Below are 17,042 nucleotides of genomic sequence, written 5' to 3' on the forward strand. Positions count from 1 at the left end.
ACTACCACTATAAACACAAACACCCACACACACCCACATACAGACACACACACACACAAGCAAAGCACACATGCACAAGCACACATGCACACACACATGCACACACACATGCATTCACAGACAAGCCTGCAACCTTTTGCTCAGTCTTACTGTCAGACTTCCACAACTCACAGCCTAAGGCCTACTCATTATATCGTGCAACTTTGCAACAGCCAGGAACAGACTCCATCAAAAGGTTATTTTCCTCTTCCTTTGTTTTGGTTTTGTTTCCTTCCTCATTCACATTCTTAGAAACCATTCCCTTCGATGGAAGTCTAAATAGAAGCATATTCCGACAGCAAAAAAACTTACAAGTATGAGGTCCTAGAAAATGACAATAGTGGAGATGAACGGCTCTGTCTTTCCAAAGCTCTTCACTGCGTCAGCTGGAGCCGCAAGGCTGACAGGGGCCAAGTGTTCTCTTGATGAAAAGCTGAAGTGTAGGCAATATGGTCAAGGTCTAGAGGGTAGATAGGTTTTGCCTTCAGGTAGACCTGAGGAAACGTTACCTTTTGATGTTTGATCTGAATGACTGGCATGCCTAACATGGGCTTAATAATCACGATTGTAATCATTGAATTATGAAAGGATTACAATGAGAATTGCTTTTCATCTGAGTGAGAAGCAGAAGTCCTACAATTAAATCCTCTGGGCTCTAAGCACTAAAGAAAGACACCCAAGTATCCCTAAAGCTGGTGCTATTAGTAGTACCCATGTGTGTCATCCACATCACTGCATTAAGGATGTGGTATTCTACTTTTAACTTTGACTTTGAGGACTGACACTGACCACACTTCAAAGCATACAAACACACTAGCTGGCTAAAGTGTCTCCTTTTTGGTAGGTTATCTGCAAAGAGAAACACCTGAAATTGAATTGAGGTGATGGGTGGCGGATTTCCTGTGGTCCGAGTTGACATTATCTCCAGAACCCCAGCATGTTGTCATAAGAGGGGATCTGTGTCTAGACAGGGTAGAAGAGGATGCTTCTGTGCAGGTTTGAGGGGGGGGGGGGCAGTCAGGGAGGGGAGCGTGTGCATGCTTTTTTATGTCCATGTGTGAATGTGAGACTGTGAATACATCCTGATGCCTTGACAACACGGTCTACCATGTCTCTAGACTATAAGAGAGAGGGCAATAGAGGGGCAATGGAGCTGATAACATGTTATTCCTGAGAAACGCCTGCCTCCTCTCTGCTGGTGGACCGTGGGAATCCCAGGGCCCTATAGTGGACAGACAGACACACACAGACAGACAGACAGACAGACAGAAAGACAGACAGACGGACGGACGGACACAGACAGACAGACAGACAGACAGACAGACAGACAGAAAGACAGACAGACAGATGGACAGACAGACATACAGAGGCAGGTTGGCAAGTTGGCAGGTAGGCAGACAGACAGACACATGCAGACACAGGCAGGCAGGAGGGAGAACTTATTTTAAGAGGTGATCTGGTGCCAGACACCCTGTCTCTCCCACCACTAGCCTTAACTCAGATACATTATAGTAAAGCAATCTACTGATGGGTTGGTAACAATCCACTGATGGTGGTAGGCCCATACATAGTTTTTGTTGTTTTTCCAATTTACAGGCTGCTTTAGATTCTCAAACGGTATGTGTTTGGCAGAGAATGGAAAAAGCTATAATGAATGCCTATTTAGTGTCCAGTATTGTGAGATTGGCTGGTGTGAGTTGAACATCGGGCGTGTGAATTGGATGGAGTCGGTCCCGAATTCTAAAGATAAAAGGATGATGTGCCTTTAAGAGTTAAGAAACTTGAAACCGTGTTTGCGCAACAATCACTGCCGCTCACAGCCGCCAAAGTGTCTAGACTGGCACATGATGGGAATCAACCAATGGCTCCAGAGCTTTCCTTGGGGCCCCCGTGTGTGCACGAGCGAGTGTGTATCCGAAAAAGAATAGCATCGAAACAGAGTGAAGAAATTCGAGTTTACTTTAAAGCTACTTCTCATAACGGAATATGAGCTGTGCCTCTGCGCTTACGTCGGCGATCAGAGCTCAGCCAAGAATTTTGACTGAGGCTTTTATTGTGGGATTGGTAAAGAATTATATTCACACAGTGGAATCAAACATTGAAATTTGATTGTGTCCAGGATTAGCCTATATGGGATTACTCCGGGTGAAGCAACTCATAGGTTACTACATTCTGTGGATTTTAAGGCAAACGGTCTAAAGTGTTCAAAGGTCCATTAAAAGAAGGAAAACGACTATGCGTTTTTTCTAGTCTACGCCGTTTATTGGGGGTTTATGTAGGCTGCTTCACAAGAACGGATCAACGTTTTAGCCTAATTGACTTGAACATGATCAGGCTACAGCCGGTAATTCGTTTTTGATTATTTACCACTTTGATCTTGTCAGTGAACTCGTTTGGCCATTTTTAAATGCAACGTTTACGTTTTAATGTTGCGTTTTGGTCATAAATGTATTGCCCCCCCGCTGCGCATGCCGTGCGCGCAGTTTACAAAACCTTGATGTTGTACGAGGAGCATAAATCGATGTGGAATTTCCGCAAGCCAGCGCAGGAACAATACGACACATCCAAAACTGTCTAAGTTGTCGTATGTTCAGGTCTAAACGCTCAGGTCTTATACGGCGACTCTGGAGAAGCCGTTTGATCACTGATAGAGACGGGGAAGATGGAAGCAAACGAAGCAAGGGGAGTCGGGACTGTTCGTGCGGCAGTAACCCTGAAAAGATTCCGAAAACGGAGCTCTGGTCGATAACCAGATCAGATCTGTCTCAAGGAACTTTAGGCGAAGCGTGCAGCGGAAACCTCACGGTGGGCAGTTCAGACAATGGTCGGAGTGTCATGTGTGTGCCTGAGCATCGCGGAGCTCAGGGACACGAGAATGACAGCAAAACGATGACTTGCTGTTTGTTTCGAGAAAGAGACCCGAGACCGAGGAGCCGGACCCAAGACCAAGGAGAAACTAACTCATGCCCGGTGAGCGAACAAGAAGTCAAGAACGTTACTTATGCGTTTTTGAAAAGACTAAGGGAAAAACTGCTGGATGTCTTATTGGAGGCTGTTGAGTCCAAAGGTGGGATGCCCAGTGAATGTGTGTTGGTGCCGCAGATGGAGCTGCGATTAGGTGGTCATCCTATATCCCCTCAGTTCCTCCTTTGTAAACTGTATCGATGGACAGATTTACCTCGCACGGCCCGACTAAAAGCGTTATTTTACTGTCAAAGCTTTGGAATGTCAGAAAGCGCAACGGTTTGCTGCAATCCCTATCACTACAGTCGCTTGTGTGGGCCAGGTAAGAAAAAAATGTAGCCTAATGGCTTCCAAACTTTACATATTTTGTTAATTAGCCTATGAATATGCACACATATCTAAAGACACTGCCATTTATTCAAAGACAGTGGATCTATGTCTAGCGAAAATCCAGTGTGAAAATGTATTAACATTGTCTACAGGCCTAACTACTGCTTTACACACTTTGCGTGTATTGATGAGACTTCAAGTAGGCCAGATTTGCTTCGATCAATTTATTCATGATAGCTTACATATGATCAATAATTAGTTGGACCAGAAATGCCATTCCTAAACTGTCTTTAGTAAATTCAACAAAATGTTAATGATGATGCGCATTTTTATGATACAGACAAGCCCACTTCTCTGTCGGCATATTTCTCTCTCTCTCTCTCTCTCTCTCTCTCTCTCTCTCTCTCTCTCTCTCTCTCTCTCTCTCTCTCTCTCTCTCTCTCTTTCTCTGTCTCTGTCTCTTTCTGTCCCTGTCTTTCTTTTTTTCTTTTACACATATGCACACTCGTACATTGCAGAAAGGGAGAAACTTTTGATTTTACTTGACCCATAACGTCTCATTTCAACGTTAAAGTATGAGGATAAGCTTTTCTTGGAAGTTATCCGTTGGAAGATTGCTCTCAAGTTGAGCTTTAAAATGCTTTTTTTCTTTCTTAGGAGGTCCCCCTTTTGCTATTTAGGTGAAGGAGTGGCGATAATATACAGTTTGCATACCGCTGGCGCCAGACTGGCTAGCTTGGTATCTCACTGACTGAGTACTCCGGCAATTACTGCCTTGGCTCTTAAAGAACCCGCAGCCTTTTTATCAGCTTTATTCTCAGCAGTTTTCTTATTCATTAATTTCTTATGTATTTCTCCTGATAAAATAAAAATGTCAACAACACACAGGCACAGCACATAAACCATTTGTTCAGAGCTTGAACCATTAAGACAAGAAGATTTTAAAGTATGAGAAATACCACCTGTCAATGTTTGCATGGTTGCAAAGTATGCATAAACCTATATGGTGCCAAAACAATGTTATGGCTATGACGTTTATGATCTGTTCTGTACATTTATTGTATTTCAGACTCCCCTCCGCCTCCATACTCCCAGATATCTTACTCAAATGAGCACAAGCCACTTGGTGAGTATCAAAGAATTCTGCCCTATACCAGTGGGTTCCAACACAATAGGTGGTGAGCGCTGCATAGGTCTTATTGTAAATAATGCTAAGTCCTGTGTTAAATCTTTACTATTATTTCCTAACCTTTCAAATAATCTTTCTTTAGATCTGTCAGATTCAACACTGTTTTACACTGAAGCTGTGGCCCCCCACACTCCCCCAGTCACACCAAGAGACTTCACAAGTGAGTTTGTGGTGCGCAAAGATTACGGCCCAGAAAGTTTAATTTTATAATGTCCAAACTATGGATTCAAAAGCTAGCTGAGAATGTTGTGTGACCTGCACTGGTCACACAGTGTGACATTGTGTGACCTATACTGGTGTGTAACATTTTGTGCACTGGCAAAGCTGATAGTTTAGGTGTTTCCAATTGATCATGGAGTCATGAACAAGCAATTAGTCCATTGAGTAAAAAAGAAAATAATCTTTAAGTTTCAAGAATGTCATGTCAGTCAGTGGTTGTTTGTTATAAGGTTGTAAACATTAGTAGTACATTTGCAGTACTGCTTTGTATGAATTGATAAGTGACCAATTGTTACCTTCATGAGGAGGTTGATATGCCATACTGTAGTTCAGTTCAGGGAGTTCAGTGATAGACTGGTTTAATCCCCTATCATTTTGAGGAGCAATTTATGCTTCTAAATGGCTTGCCATTAAAGACAGAACAAGCACACTTGTTGGTCAGACAAACTAGCTTCAAACCCACTGTTATATAATCTCCAAGTCTTGCGTTAATTTCACTCAAGTGTGCAGTAGCCACAGTAGTAACAGTATGTTTATGCTTTTTTCCAAACAGTAAGCATATATCAAATGTAAAACTACATGCTTCCAACTGACATTACAGGAGCTAGTCTTCAATGTAATACCCAGGGCACCCTGACACTTGATGCCACAGTAATTTAGCAATGTAGCTAGTCTCTCTCTTTCTATCTCTCTCTCTCTCTCTCTGTTTTCAACAGTAAAATATTTTGCTCAGATGAAAATGCAACAAAATCCCTCTAAGAGCTCCACTCCCTCTCCCTGTACCCATCCCCCTCACTCCCCCTCTCTTCCTTCAAATCCCTCCATACCTCTTGGTAATTGAGCAGTGGAAGGGGGTTCGCATTTTTGGGGGGGAGAGCAGAGACGCTCTGGTTAAAGCTTTTTTTAGGGGGTGTGGTCTTGGGGAGTGGTGGGGTTGTACAAAAGCAGTCCCCTCTGGTTGAAACTTGAGCCCTGTTTGTTTACGCTGGGGGGTCCTTGTAGTGTTGAGAGAGACCACAGGCCCACTCGATCAAACTCGCCTTCTCTGCTTGTGGTGTGTTGAAAGACATCCACAGTGCATGCATTGTTTGTTTATGGGAGACCCAAAAGACAAGAAACTACGCACTTTGTTTGTTGCGGGTCGTGTAGGTCCCATTACAATGTTCTCTACAGACTTTATACATTTGTCATGAGTGCTTGTGTATGATTCATGCCATGTTTGCCAGATACGGTCAATATATAGCTTTTATACAGAACTAATAACCCAGAGTTATGGAGAGAGGGCCACTCCCTATGTTGGGCAGGTAAAGTTTAAGTAGACAGATTAGTTTACCAGAGGTGGTGTGTGTGTGTGTGGTCCTCTGTTACTAGAATTGTGGAGCCCTGCAAATGGCACAATCTGTCAATGCCATTTGTATGTACATGTTGTGTCCTTGATTCTTGTAGAAAAGTTGTTACTTGCATTTTAGCATACCCAGACAAAGCTGTGTCGTATGCCTATCTGTTAGACTGGAGGATCTGGCTTTTAAGATAAGGTAGCAACAAGATAAAAGCTAGATATTATAATCCACAGTCAAACAGAAAAACAACAGTGTATAGATTTTAAAATCCTAAGTGTCGTTTAGTCAAGGCAACTTTTGTGCAGTTTAAAGAACATTAACACTGAAAAAGATGCAAATAAAAAAAAAATACCATTAGAAACAGCAGCATTATGCTGCTTCTGAGGGTAGCCTTCCTTTTTGTTTCTTATTCTTTTGAAAACAATAAAGCAACTATCTAGCTTTGAAAGGATAATGACAGGGTGTGGTCCTTACATACCTTTAGCCTGTGTCCTTTTATCATTTGATCAGTTTACATTCCACTTCAAATCACGGCAATCAACCTTTTTTGGGAAATGGAAATGTCAGCTGGAAACTCTTAAGAGGGCCCTGCTATCTCAGTCTAGACCTGTAACTCACAGTAAACACGGTGTCACTGGCCTGTTTGTCGTTAAGTTAACCCTCATGGGAAAGACGGGTTGTGTGTGTGTAAGAGACAGTCTGGAATGTCCATCTGACCAAGGATAGAGAGATAAGATCGGTCTTGAAAGACTCACATAGGGGTTTCACTGGGACATACTTTAAACACAAACCACTATCAACCACATAATCTGTGGAACTTCAGTTGAAAAGCTCACTCAAACTTTTTTCATTCAAGTTTTGTGGCCAGCTGTAGGTAGGTCAGGGAAGATTGGCCTTTAAAATGTCAAAGAAAACAACATTACAATTTTAACATTGGGCTGTCCACATTCGTTTTGAAGTTTACAGTGCCAAAGTGTTCATTTGAAGCTCAAAGTGTATGCACATTGTCAACTGTGTTGAAGAAACTTTGACTACTTACGTAAAAAATGTCTAAAAGATACCTAAAAATCCCATTGTAATTAAGCCATATAATGTACAGACTTAAAGGAAAAACTTGAATAAACAAATAAATAATTCAATAAAATGAATGAAATGAATGCAGATGGCTCCATACTTCTGCATATTACAATTACGTAAGCAATACACATTCTAACATGCTCTGTGGCATGTATAAAAAGATGAGCAGGTCTAGTTGACCTAAATTCTTGATCAGGACAGCAAGAGAACTGGTGACTAGAGTGACACGCATTAAGGTCTGTAAGAAATACACCAGTAAATGAAAGTGAATCTGCTCTTGCCCAACACCTTAAAATACTTTGTTCTTTGTTTTTATTTATTTATTTGACACAATATTAGTTGCCGTGGATACTTGAGGTTAAGTGAGGAGGCCACTTCTTCTTTTCCCTCTGTAACTCTCATATTTTGGTGGCTTGTTTCTTTAAGCAGATCAAGGTATTGGCCAAAAATTCTGCTCCCAAGTCCTGTCTGCACTCACAGCGACGTCAACCCATGAATCGACCCTTTTGACTCAGGGGGTACAGCAGAGAAATGCTGGGAAGTAGGACAAGGCACCAGGTTGTGAGTGAGTGTGTGTGCGTGTGTGTGTGTGTGTGTGTGTGTGTGTGTGTGTGTGTGTGTGAGAGAGAGAGACAGAGAGAGAGACAGAGAGAGAGAAGGAGCAAGAGAAGAGTGGATTGGACAGGGGATATGTGTTTGAAAAGAACACCAACAGTACATTAAGGAGGTAATGCTGTAACTACAGTACAGAAACTCAGGGTAAAAAAGGTTAAAACATTGTAGCACTTAGTATTTGACTACACCTTTTGTTGTTTTTTTCTCAGCAGGTCCTCTAGTTGACCTGAAGTCATGGACTGTTTCCTGGCATGTGTACAATACTTGGTCTTTTGACTCAATGAGACACATTAGACTATGGAATTCAACATCAAGTGCTGGCCCATTAAGCGCTTGCCATTTCCTCAAATATTTTCCATCATCTCATCTTATTTTTTTCACTTCAAGCTGAGCGTGCGTTAGACATGGTTAACTCCTGTCTAGTACCTAGAGGCTAGAATCTAAGGTGGCCTGGTAGTTTCTCTCAGTGAATAACTAGAAGTAAATGCTATTTCCTAATTTCTTATTGTTTGTATTGATCTAAGAAAATGGATCCAGTTTTACTGTGGTTGAGTGTTGCCTCATTTCAGACTGCATACTTTTACTTCTTCATTTTAGTATGTTCTGCAGGCAGTATAAATAAAATGCATCCTGCAAAATGCAACAACATACTACTTTGTCGAATCATTGTGTCCTAAACCAACAAACAAAAATAGGTTCCTAACAATCTGCTGCTGTCTCCATGGTTGACACCCTTTCTGCTGTGCAGACAGTTGTGGGTCAGAATAGCTTGATAAGGATGCTGGTTAGCATACTGCAATTACAAATTGTTTTGGCATCCTGTAGCAGATGTACTATGTAACAGCACATGCTGAACGTTTGTGTGGCATGTCTTTCTGACCATAATGCATGACAGAGAAATACAGCTCACCTTAACAAGGTGAGAGGTGTATGTGGCTTTATTGTCATTCAAATAACCTACTTGTTACCTATTACATTGTGTTCATTGCTTCAAATGAACCATTTGACAAAGACCAGTTGATGGTCACATTTATAGGGTGTTTCTTAAAAAAAGAACATTGTTCAGAGCTATGAAAAGCACAGCAATGTACACAAACGCCTCACTGTCCAGTGTCTACAGGCACTTAAGGTAAATGTAATCAGAATCGACAGTGATGAGTTTGCTAAGTGACCTTGCTAGACACAGACCACCATCCTTGCCAGCGCTGGCTAAGGAAGTTGATAATTATGAGGAATTATGTGGTCACTGGACATGAAATGGAAGTCCTCTTTTGCCATGCTGTGTTGCTTTTACTTACTCAATTTTTATGTCGTCTCACATCCCTTTAATCACATATTGGTATGTTGTTGCTTAGTTTGTCTCTCTCTCTCCCTCTCTTAGAACTACTCTGGAATAGATGTGTAGTAAAAAGTCTAAACTCAAAATGTAATCAATATGAGCAATTTATTACTTGCATGAAAGTATTCATACATTTATAAATGTGTCAACAAGTGTAATTGGCTACGTAATTCACTAATCTCTATATGAAATCCTATGTGCTTAATGTTGGTTACCTAGATGGCTACCCGTCACTTCACTGACTTGTGTCTCATCTTAACACTCACTTGGATTCAAAGCCTAAAATACAGTCAACCAAGCAAGTGTAGATTGGAAACGACTAATGTGTAGAGGCTTTAAACAACATTCTGCCTTACTCATCACAGTGCCTTCAGAATATTTGCCAACTTGCAATTTGGTCTAATGGAATCTCGCCATGCTGTTGACCATAAAAATTACTTGCAAATGTTGACAGAGTACGGCAACACGAATTCTGGAAGTTGTCACGTGCATTTCCCAGGACTCTTAGGAGTCGGTTGGTTTGTTTGTACAAAGTGCTGTTTGCTTGGTTTTATGTGCTCAGAAGAGCACTTTGTATGTGTGTGAGTCTGAGGGTGTGTTTTCTTGAATGCCTGTGTGCACATTTGTGTGTGGTCGTCAAACGGTTTCTTTGGCAAGTGTTGTGATAGAGACAAATCTTTCTGACAGGAAAAAAATCTTATACTCTGGATAGATCGATAGGTAGGGTGTAATTTGCAAATAGAGGACTCTCCATGACAATCCCCCTTTGGAGCATGATGTAAACAGATATGTACAGCTTTCACAGTAACTTACTGTGACATGAAGAGCTTTCAGTGAGCGTCATTCTTTAAAGTTATCAATTTGAAACCCCATACTCTTGGGAATTTGCCACCTCAAACAGATACCTTCTAATTCAAAGAATGCTTTGGAGGAATACATTGGATGGTTGTCTATGATGATGAATTGTTTATTCTCGATAATGGAATCACATACTTTGACAGTTGTGCTCTTGAAAATGTCTGAGATATTGCAGTAAGTTGAGAGGAATTGACAGACTTGCAAACAGTTACACAAGTACACACAGACGCCGATGCCCACTGGCAGACACACATATTCCCAGGGCCACAGACAGGCAGTCAGTCAGTGCAGGGCTGCTGTGGTTTACTTTGCTGTGCTGTTTGGTGCATGTCTGACTGATAACAGTCTCCTAATGGGAGAGACGCCAACCTAAATGTGGCCTTTTAGATGGAAGTTTTCCTATAATAATAGTAATAGTCTCAAACAACAGGCTCTCAGTACCACTGAGAGAGAAATGGACGAGAGAGGTACACTGTAGTTCAAGGCTATATGTGTTCTTGGGGGCTCTTTAGGGGGGTTACAAAACTTTAACAGGCAGATCTCTTAGTCCGCCTCCCCTCCTCATATATCATAAATAACAGAAAAGTCTGGTGTTTGTCCCATCTGTATTAGTTCCTTGATTCCCCCGCCCTACACACACACACACACACACACTCACACACACACTCTTTCCCACTCCTCCTCTCTGTCAGCAACAGTGGAAGAGTCTAATAACTGGAGGAGAATTTAATCCTTGGCACAGGATAAGAGACACAGCTCTCTTTTTTCTCCCTCCCTCTTTCCTTTCCATAATGTTTCCTTCTCCCACTTTTTTTGCTTCAATGGCTAAGGTTGGCAGGGTTTCTCACTCAAACATACTTTTTACCATGTCTTCCTAGGTCTTTCTGTTTCACTCCATATCTCTCTTTCCCAACCCTCTCTTCTACACGTTAAAAATACCCTTTTTACTCCTGTTGTCAAAGTTAGGGATAGAGGAACACAAATCAAGTCTTCAATTCTGAATGGTAAAATAAAGAAAAAACAGTTGTTTTGGGTGGTTGAGCCTGTGGAGAGCCAGCAGGAATCTGTGTGTCAGAGTTCTGAACTTGAGTGCGTCCAACAAAGAGGGGCTGCAACTACAACTTTGTGTTATTGATTCTAGACACCGTTAATTGTTCACTAGTGCATTCCTGTTTTGTTCCTAATTTCAGGCGTTAGACCCTGTAAACTGTGATTGAGTGATTCAACAATGATTTAGATATATTTATAGGGTTCGGGTTTGTAAATACATACAATTTCTTTACTCCAATCTTTCTTGTCAGTGTCTTGTATTCATTAAACAACAGTAGTTTTATTCATTAACAGAATACTATTTACAGCCTTATGTCCAGGAGCAAGCACATCCACAGAGTGACATTGGCAATGTCACACACATCCCTTTTGCTTTGGTCTTGGTGAATAAAGTCCATTGGACTGGGATTTCTTTCCCATAGTGTCATATTTTGTAGTTTCTCTTAGACATGTTTGTGCAGCGTTACTACAGGGAAGTGGAGCCTGTAAAAACATCCAAATGGTGTGTGTCTGAGCTCGCTAGCCAAGTATCCCACTCTGCGCTTTCGTACGGGAAGGAAAAAACAGTCCAGACTAGGAGCTGCCAGCCTGGAATTCACTAATGACACATGTATGTCTGAGAGAAGAAGTACACTTTTGACCTGGGACTAGGGATGCTGGACTTGAGGATGTCCAGTGTGGATCATCAGTTCCCACACAGGACCCCCATTTGTGTTATTGAGCTAAATGCTATTGCACTTTGTGTCAAGTGTGTGTATGTCTCTGTCGCTCCCCACATACCTACATGTATGCTAAACTCTTATCTTCCCCACTCTTATCCACAAGATCAACTCCAAATGTACCTGAAAGCAGGATGTTAATATGGAAAGAGCAGCCATTTGGGCCTCAGACCTAGAGGGGGGGGGGGGGGGGCTGATGGACAGCAGTATAAAAGAAATGGGACCACAGGCACATAGGACTTTAAATCCTCTGTGTCAATAGAGTCTCTGGAGCAAAATAATGGCATCACTCTGTGTGGGAGTTAATGCGAGCTGATAGCACGAGGGCTGGAGGGTCAGGGGTTTGCAGGCTTGTGCTAGGTTGTCAGGGAGCTGAGTGCTGTGTACCCCCTCCCCCACCACTACCAAGTTTCCTTCTTTCTTTCTCATTTTCCCTCTCTTTTCCACTCTGCCGTTAGATAAAGGGATGAAGGAGGTGTGGTGATGGGGGGAGTAAAGGGGTAGTCCGTGCTGGCTCACCAATCTGGAATGTAGGGTGGGGGGTGGGGTGTTATTATCGTGACATGACGGTTTTCTGACAGCTTCAGTTTCTTTTTTCACTGATCTGGTAGTCTTTCGAACGGGGCTCACAAGCTTAGTTACACTTCAGCACTTTTTCATATGAATGCATATTCTTTCAGTCTGTGTGGACAAAAATGATCTGTTTGGGTAAAGTTCTTAACCTGGTTAACATTTTCATTGTGTTCTTGCAGCTAGACGCTGGACAGGAACTTCCCTACTCTTTGTACTCTCTCCAGACTTTAAATCACTTCAACCAAGTTTGTTGATACAAAAAAGGGCTGTTTAGAACAATAACCCTCTCTCTCCATCTCCCTCTCTATCTCTCTCTCCTCTCTCTCTCTCTCTCTCTCTCTCTCTCTCTCTCTCTCTCTCTCTCTCTCTCTCTCTCTCTCTCTCTCTCTCTCTCTCTCTCTCTCTCTCTCTCTCTCTCTCTCTCTCTCTCTCTCTCACAGACACCGGTACCTCCCTTGACTCTTCGACCTCTGACGGCCAGCGCTTCCACTGGTGCAGCGTGGCCTACTGGGAGCAACGGACGCGTGTGGGCCGCCTGTACCCTGCCCATGACTCCTCCCTCAGCATCTTCTATGACCTACCTCAAGGCACAGGCCTCTGCCTGGGCCAGCTCAATGGCAATGCTTACCATGACAACAATCACCGAAGCCGTAGTCACGGCAGCAGTGGCGACAACAGCAGGGGCAGCTGTGTCCAGCGGACACGCAGCAAGATCGGCTATGGCATCGTCCTGAGCCAGGAGCCGGATGGCGTGTGGGTGTACAACCGCAGCCAGCACCCTGTGTTTGCTCACTCACCCACACTGGACCTTCCTAGCTCCAGAGGTCTTATGGTGAAGAGGGTGATGCCAGGCTTCTCCCTCAAAGTATTTGATTATGAGAGGTCCAGCTGGATCCTGAAGCACGGCATAGAACCGGAGCTCCAGGAAGGGCCCTACGACCCGCTCAGTGTCCGAATTAGCTTCGCAAAGGGCTGGGGCCCCTGTTACTCCAGACAGTTTATCACCTCCTGCCCCTGCTGGCTGGAGGTGTTACTCAGCAAACATAGATAGCGCACAATCATATAGACATTGACACAGGCACACACTTACACACACACATGCACAGACACAGCCAAACCGTACATACACCCATACACTTACTCATACAGGCTCTCGCACACAGTACATACACACTTATGAAAGCACACATATGCACACACATATATAGATACACAGACAACTGTGCACTTGTGCACACCAGCTCAATCAGAACTGATTCCCAGACAGCTATCTCAACCACTATCCCAAATATAATCTACCTAGATTTAATATAAAGTTTTATATATTATATGAAATATATTATGCTTGTAAATACTGAGTAATTTTTTCAATGTAATTATTTATGTATTAATGTGTATATAGACAAAATAAAAAGGATTATGCACTTTGGATTCTATATATGCATTATAGAGTTTCATAATGCCAATGGAAAGTATGTGTACTGCAACAATAAGAAGAACCTTTTTTCAGATTTTGTCAATTCCTTGCAAAAACAATTCCATTTGCACATTGACAATAAAGTATGCATATAATGTTATTTGTTAAGTATTGGTTTTGTGGTTTACATTCACAATTTTATAAGAACATCCTTACAGTTTGTGCTTCATTTATTTATTCAGAATCATAAGTTTAGCACTAAAGATTTCTCATTGTTGAACGTCAGTGAAATTAAAACTCACTATAAATATTCTTCAATGAAAATTGTCATTGCTCCACTGCTTCAAGGTCACAGCCTTTTACATTTTTTGGCTTCTTCAAGTTAGTTTTGGTGACCACTGAGGGAAATGTTGACTTTTAATTTGAGACAAATCAATGGTTTTTAAAGTTATTTAAGTTCTTAGCTAGTAAACGCAGATATCCCGACATCTTTCTTTTTCATACGTTTCTGTCCAAATAGTGGAATTAAAGAGAACAACCCAGTGATTCGGGTCTGATACCAATGGAAACAAACTGCACATTGTTATGATTGTGGTGAGAAACACATAGCTGAGAGATTACACAACAAACCACCATGAGTACATGGGCTTAAAACTGGCTCCTAAAAGAGAAGATTCTGTGCTCTTAGCACAGTATTTATGAAAGTTCTCATATTTGGGGAAGAGATTAAAAGCCATAAAAGTTGAATGGAATAGCAATATAAGCATCCAGTGGACAATAAGTGATGGCTTTGGGGTAAAGACATGTCTGCTTTTCGCAGTCTCTAAAGGTGAGACATTTTGTGTGTGTGGGAGGGGGGGGGGGGGGGGTTGGTCCGTTTTGACTGCAATTTGGGCGGCCTGCTGAGAGTTGTAATTAGATTTAGTTTGAAAAGTAAACGACTTGATTATACAGTCACAGTGGCTGTGAGAAAAATGAAACGGAGCCACGTTGCTCAGACATCAAAAATACTTTCCCATGTTGTTTTGCCTTTAATTTTGGTTAGCAGTATTATTATTATTCATATTGCATTTCAGGTGGTTACTGAACATGGCCTATTCTGCACAGAATCATAAACCTTTTGTCAATTCACACATAATGACATTGGCGTTTCCACTGTCTACTCTACAGCCTGACATGACTGACACAATGATGGAAGCAGTAAATAAACTTGAATGAGGGAGAATGCATGCCTTTGTGTTTAGAACAGTACATTACCTGTCTGCCTTTTACAGCTCAGAAAAACACCAGTAAGAAAGCCCAGGGTTTTCCCATTGTGCAACACTTCAAAATTCCCTACAACTACTAAAATATTTCTTTTACCATTCTCTTTCCAAGTCAAACATGTCGGTCCTGTGGTTAGCATATCTGAGGTAGATTTAGGGGTTTGGTAGGGATGTGTGGTAATGAGAGGGGAGTGGGCTCTGAAAATCCACCATCTTGTTCTCAATCTTATTTGGCATTTCCGACCTTGTTTTGTTTTGTCAAAATTCAAAGAAAAGAGGAGCACATGACAGAAACGTTGGGATTCCTTAGACAGGAGGTTCTTGGGACTTCCAAAGGCATAGTGTGTTGAACATCGGATGAGCTCTGCCTGAAGTGGCTTCTATTCCTTGCAAAACCTCCTCCCCCTACAAGGTTATTTTCCCCTTGTATCCAGATTCTAATTGTATAACCATACTACATAAATATATTCATTTAGGGTAGTGGTTTGTAAGCCCTTTTCTTTTAGATAGCCAATATCAGTCCGACTTTTCTTTTAGGGTCTGTAATGTTGTCTATTTAGTGCCTCTAAATTGATGCAGGAAAGGCTGTCATGTTACTTCCACATTATGTTTTGGCTGAGGCTAATGCTTTTGTGGTAGACAAGCTAAAATGTTTTTGCATCTCCTAGTACTGGAGGAAAACTCCTACTTCCTGTATACCTTCCCAGTCTCCATCCCGTCCGTCAGATGGACTTCCTGTAAAGATGAGGGATAGTGTTTCTACTACTATAAGTAATTGCTACATGTAATTGCAGATAACTCAGATCTAAAAATTAAAACAGCCACAGCTAACTTTTAAAATAGCAATAATAGATATTGAACAATACAATGGAAATACAATGATACAATGAAAGGAAACTGTGATATTAGGGAAATGTTTGTATAGGAAATTGGAGACATGCTAGAAGTGTTAAAAGCGCAGTAAAAGAGGGGAAGAAAGAAGAAAAGAATAAGCAACTGTGTTGACTTCTTAGATGTCTGTACTGTATCTGAGAAATAGATATGGAGAGATGGAGTGCAGTAGTGCAATCCCCCTCCCTTTCCTTTCCTCCTCCTTCCCCCTCTCCTTTCCTCCCTGAGGGCCTGGGATGTTCTCTGCAGTTCTAAAGCAGCACTGGCGGCAGGCAGGCAGGCAGGCAGGCAGCCAGACGGTCTGGCTCCACTGGCTGGCTGGCTGGTTGGCTGGCTGGCTGGCTGGTTGGCTGGCTGGCCATCGACACACAGCCAGACATTCTGTCATGGGCTTCGCTTTCACTGGCCTCAGCCAAAAAAGCTTGCCCTGAGAAAGAGCGCACATACACACACGCACACAAACACACACATATACAAACATATACCAAAGGTGTACACAAACAAAGAGGAACACACACCTATGTGAATGCACACACATGCACACACACATATATTGCCCTCAATCCCTAAACCTGATACTGAACACAGGAGATCACTCTCTTCTGCCTGTCCACACAGAACTAATTAATGCGGGAAAGGTAAGAAAGGTAAAAAAGGCCTGACAAAAGACAATGGATTCAGGACTCAAAACTACAGAACATGAGAATGGTCATGATAAAGACGTGCTGAATGTTATAATTGTAAGAATAAGGAAACTGTTGAAACAGGAAGGAAACAATAGTAATGTTTTATGTTGATGAATATGTAGATGTCATAAGAGTTGGTTATAAGATTGATTACTCTCTCTCACAAACACACACACACATGGACACAAATGGCAGTGCTCATTGCATGCACACACTCAAACACATATACAGAATAACACTCACACGCTGCCCACCCTCCCCTTCCTCAGTAGGACATCGCTTCATACATGTAACAGGAGATTCAGGGGCATGTCTTCCCAAAATGGCTCCCCTTTCCTCTCACTGACTTGGCAGCATTTAGGTAGCGCTGTTTGTGCCTTGTCAAAGTCTACCAAATGATGATGCATAGCCGAAAAAGTGTGAATAAGATTGCTCCAAGAGTTGTTTCTTTGAATATAGCATCAGCCCACT

At 42.1% G+C, this 17,042-nt stretch overlaps 1 protein-coding gene across 1 annotated transcript; it reads left to right on the forward strand.

Annotated features, from left to right (window-relative positions):
* Positions 1–1,870: 1,870 nt before the first annotated feature.
* Positions 1,871–13,889, forward strand: LOC134027965 (mothers against decapentaplegic homolog 6-like). Its single transcript, XM_062471236.1, has 4 exons — positions 1,871–3,325; positions 4,403–4,459; positions 4,605–4,682; positions 12,753–13,889. The coding sequence occupies exons 1-4, from the start codon at positions 2,626–2,628 to the stop codon at positions 13,361–13,363; spliced, it is 1,446 nt and encodes a 481-aa protein (XP_062327220.1). The 5' UTR covers positions 1,871–2,625; the 3' UTR covers positions 13,364–13,889.
* The last annotated feature ends 3,153 nt before the right edge of the window (positions 13,890–17,042 follow it).

This window comes from Osmerus eperlanus, chromosome 10 (assembly GCF_963692335.1).
Source record: "Osmerus eperlanus chromosome 10, fOsmEpe2.1, whole genome shotgun sequence".
Lineage (NCBI taxonomy): Eukaryota > Metazoa > Chordata > Actinopteri > Osmeriformes > Osmeridae > Osmerus > Osmerus eperlanus.

Coding starts and splice junctions, on each gene's coding strand:
- LOC134027965 (XM_062471236.1), top strand. CDS start 2,626: ATGTTCAGGTCTAAACGCTCAGGTCTTATACGGCGACTCTGGAGAAGC. Junction 4,460..4,604: donor AAATGAGCACAAGCCACTTG/GTGAGTATCAAA, acceptor ATCTTTCTTTAG/ATCTGTCAGATTCAACACTG. Junction 4,683..12,752: donor CACACCAAGAGACTTCACAA/GTGAGTTTGTGG, acceptor TCTCTCTCACAG/ACACCGGTACCTCCCTTGAC.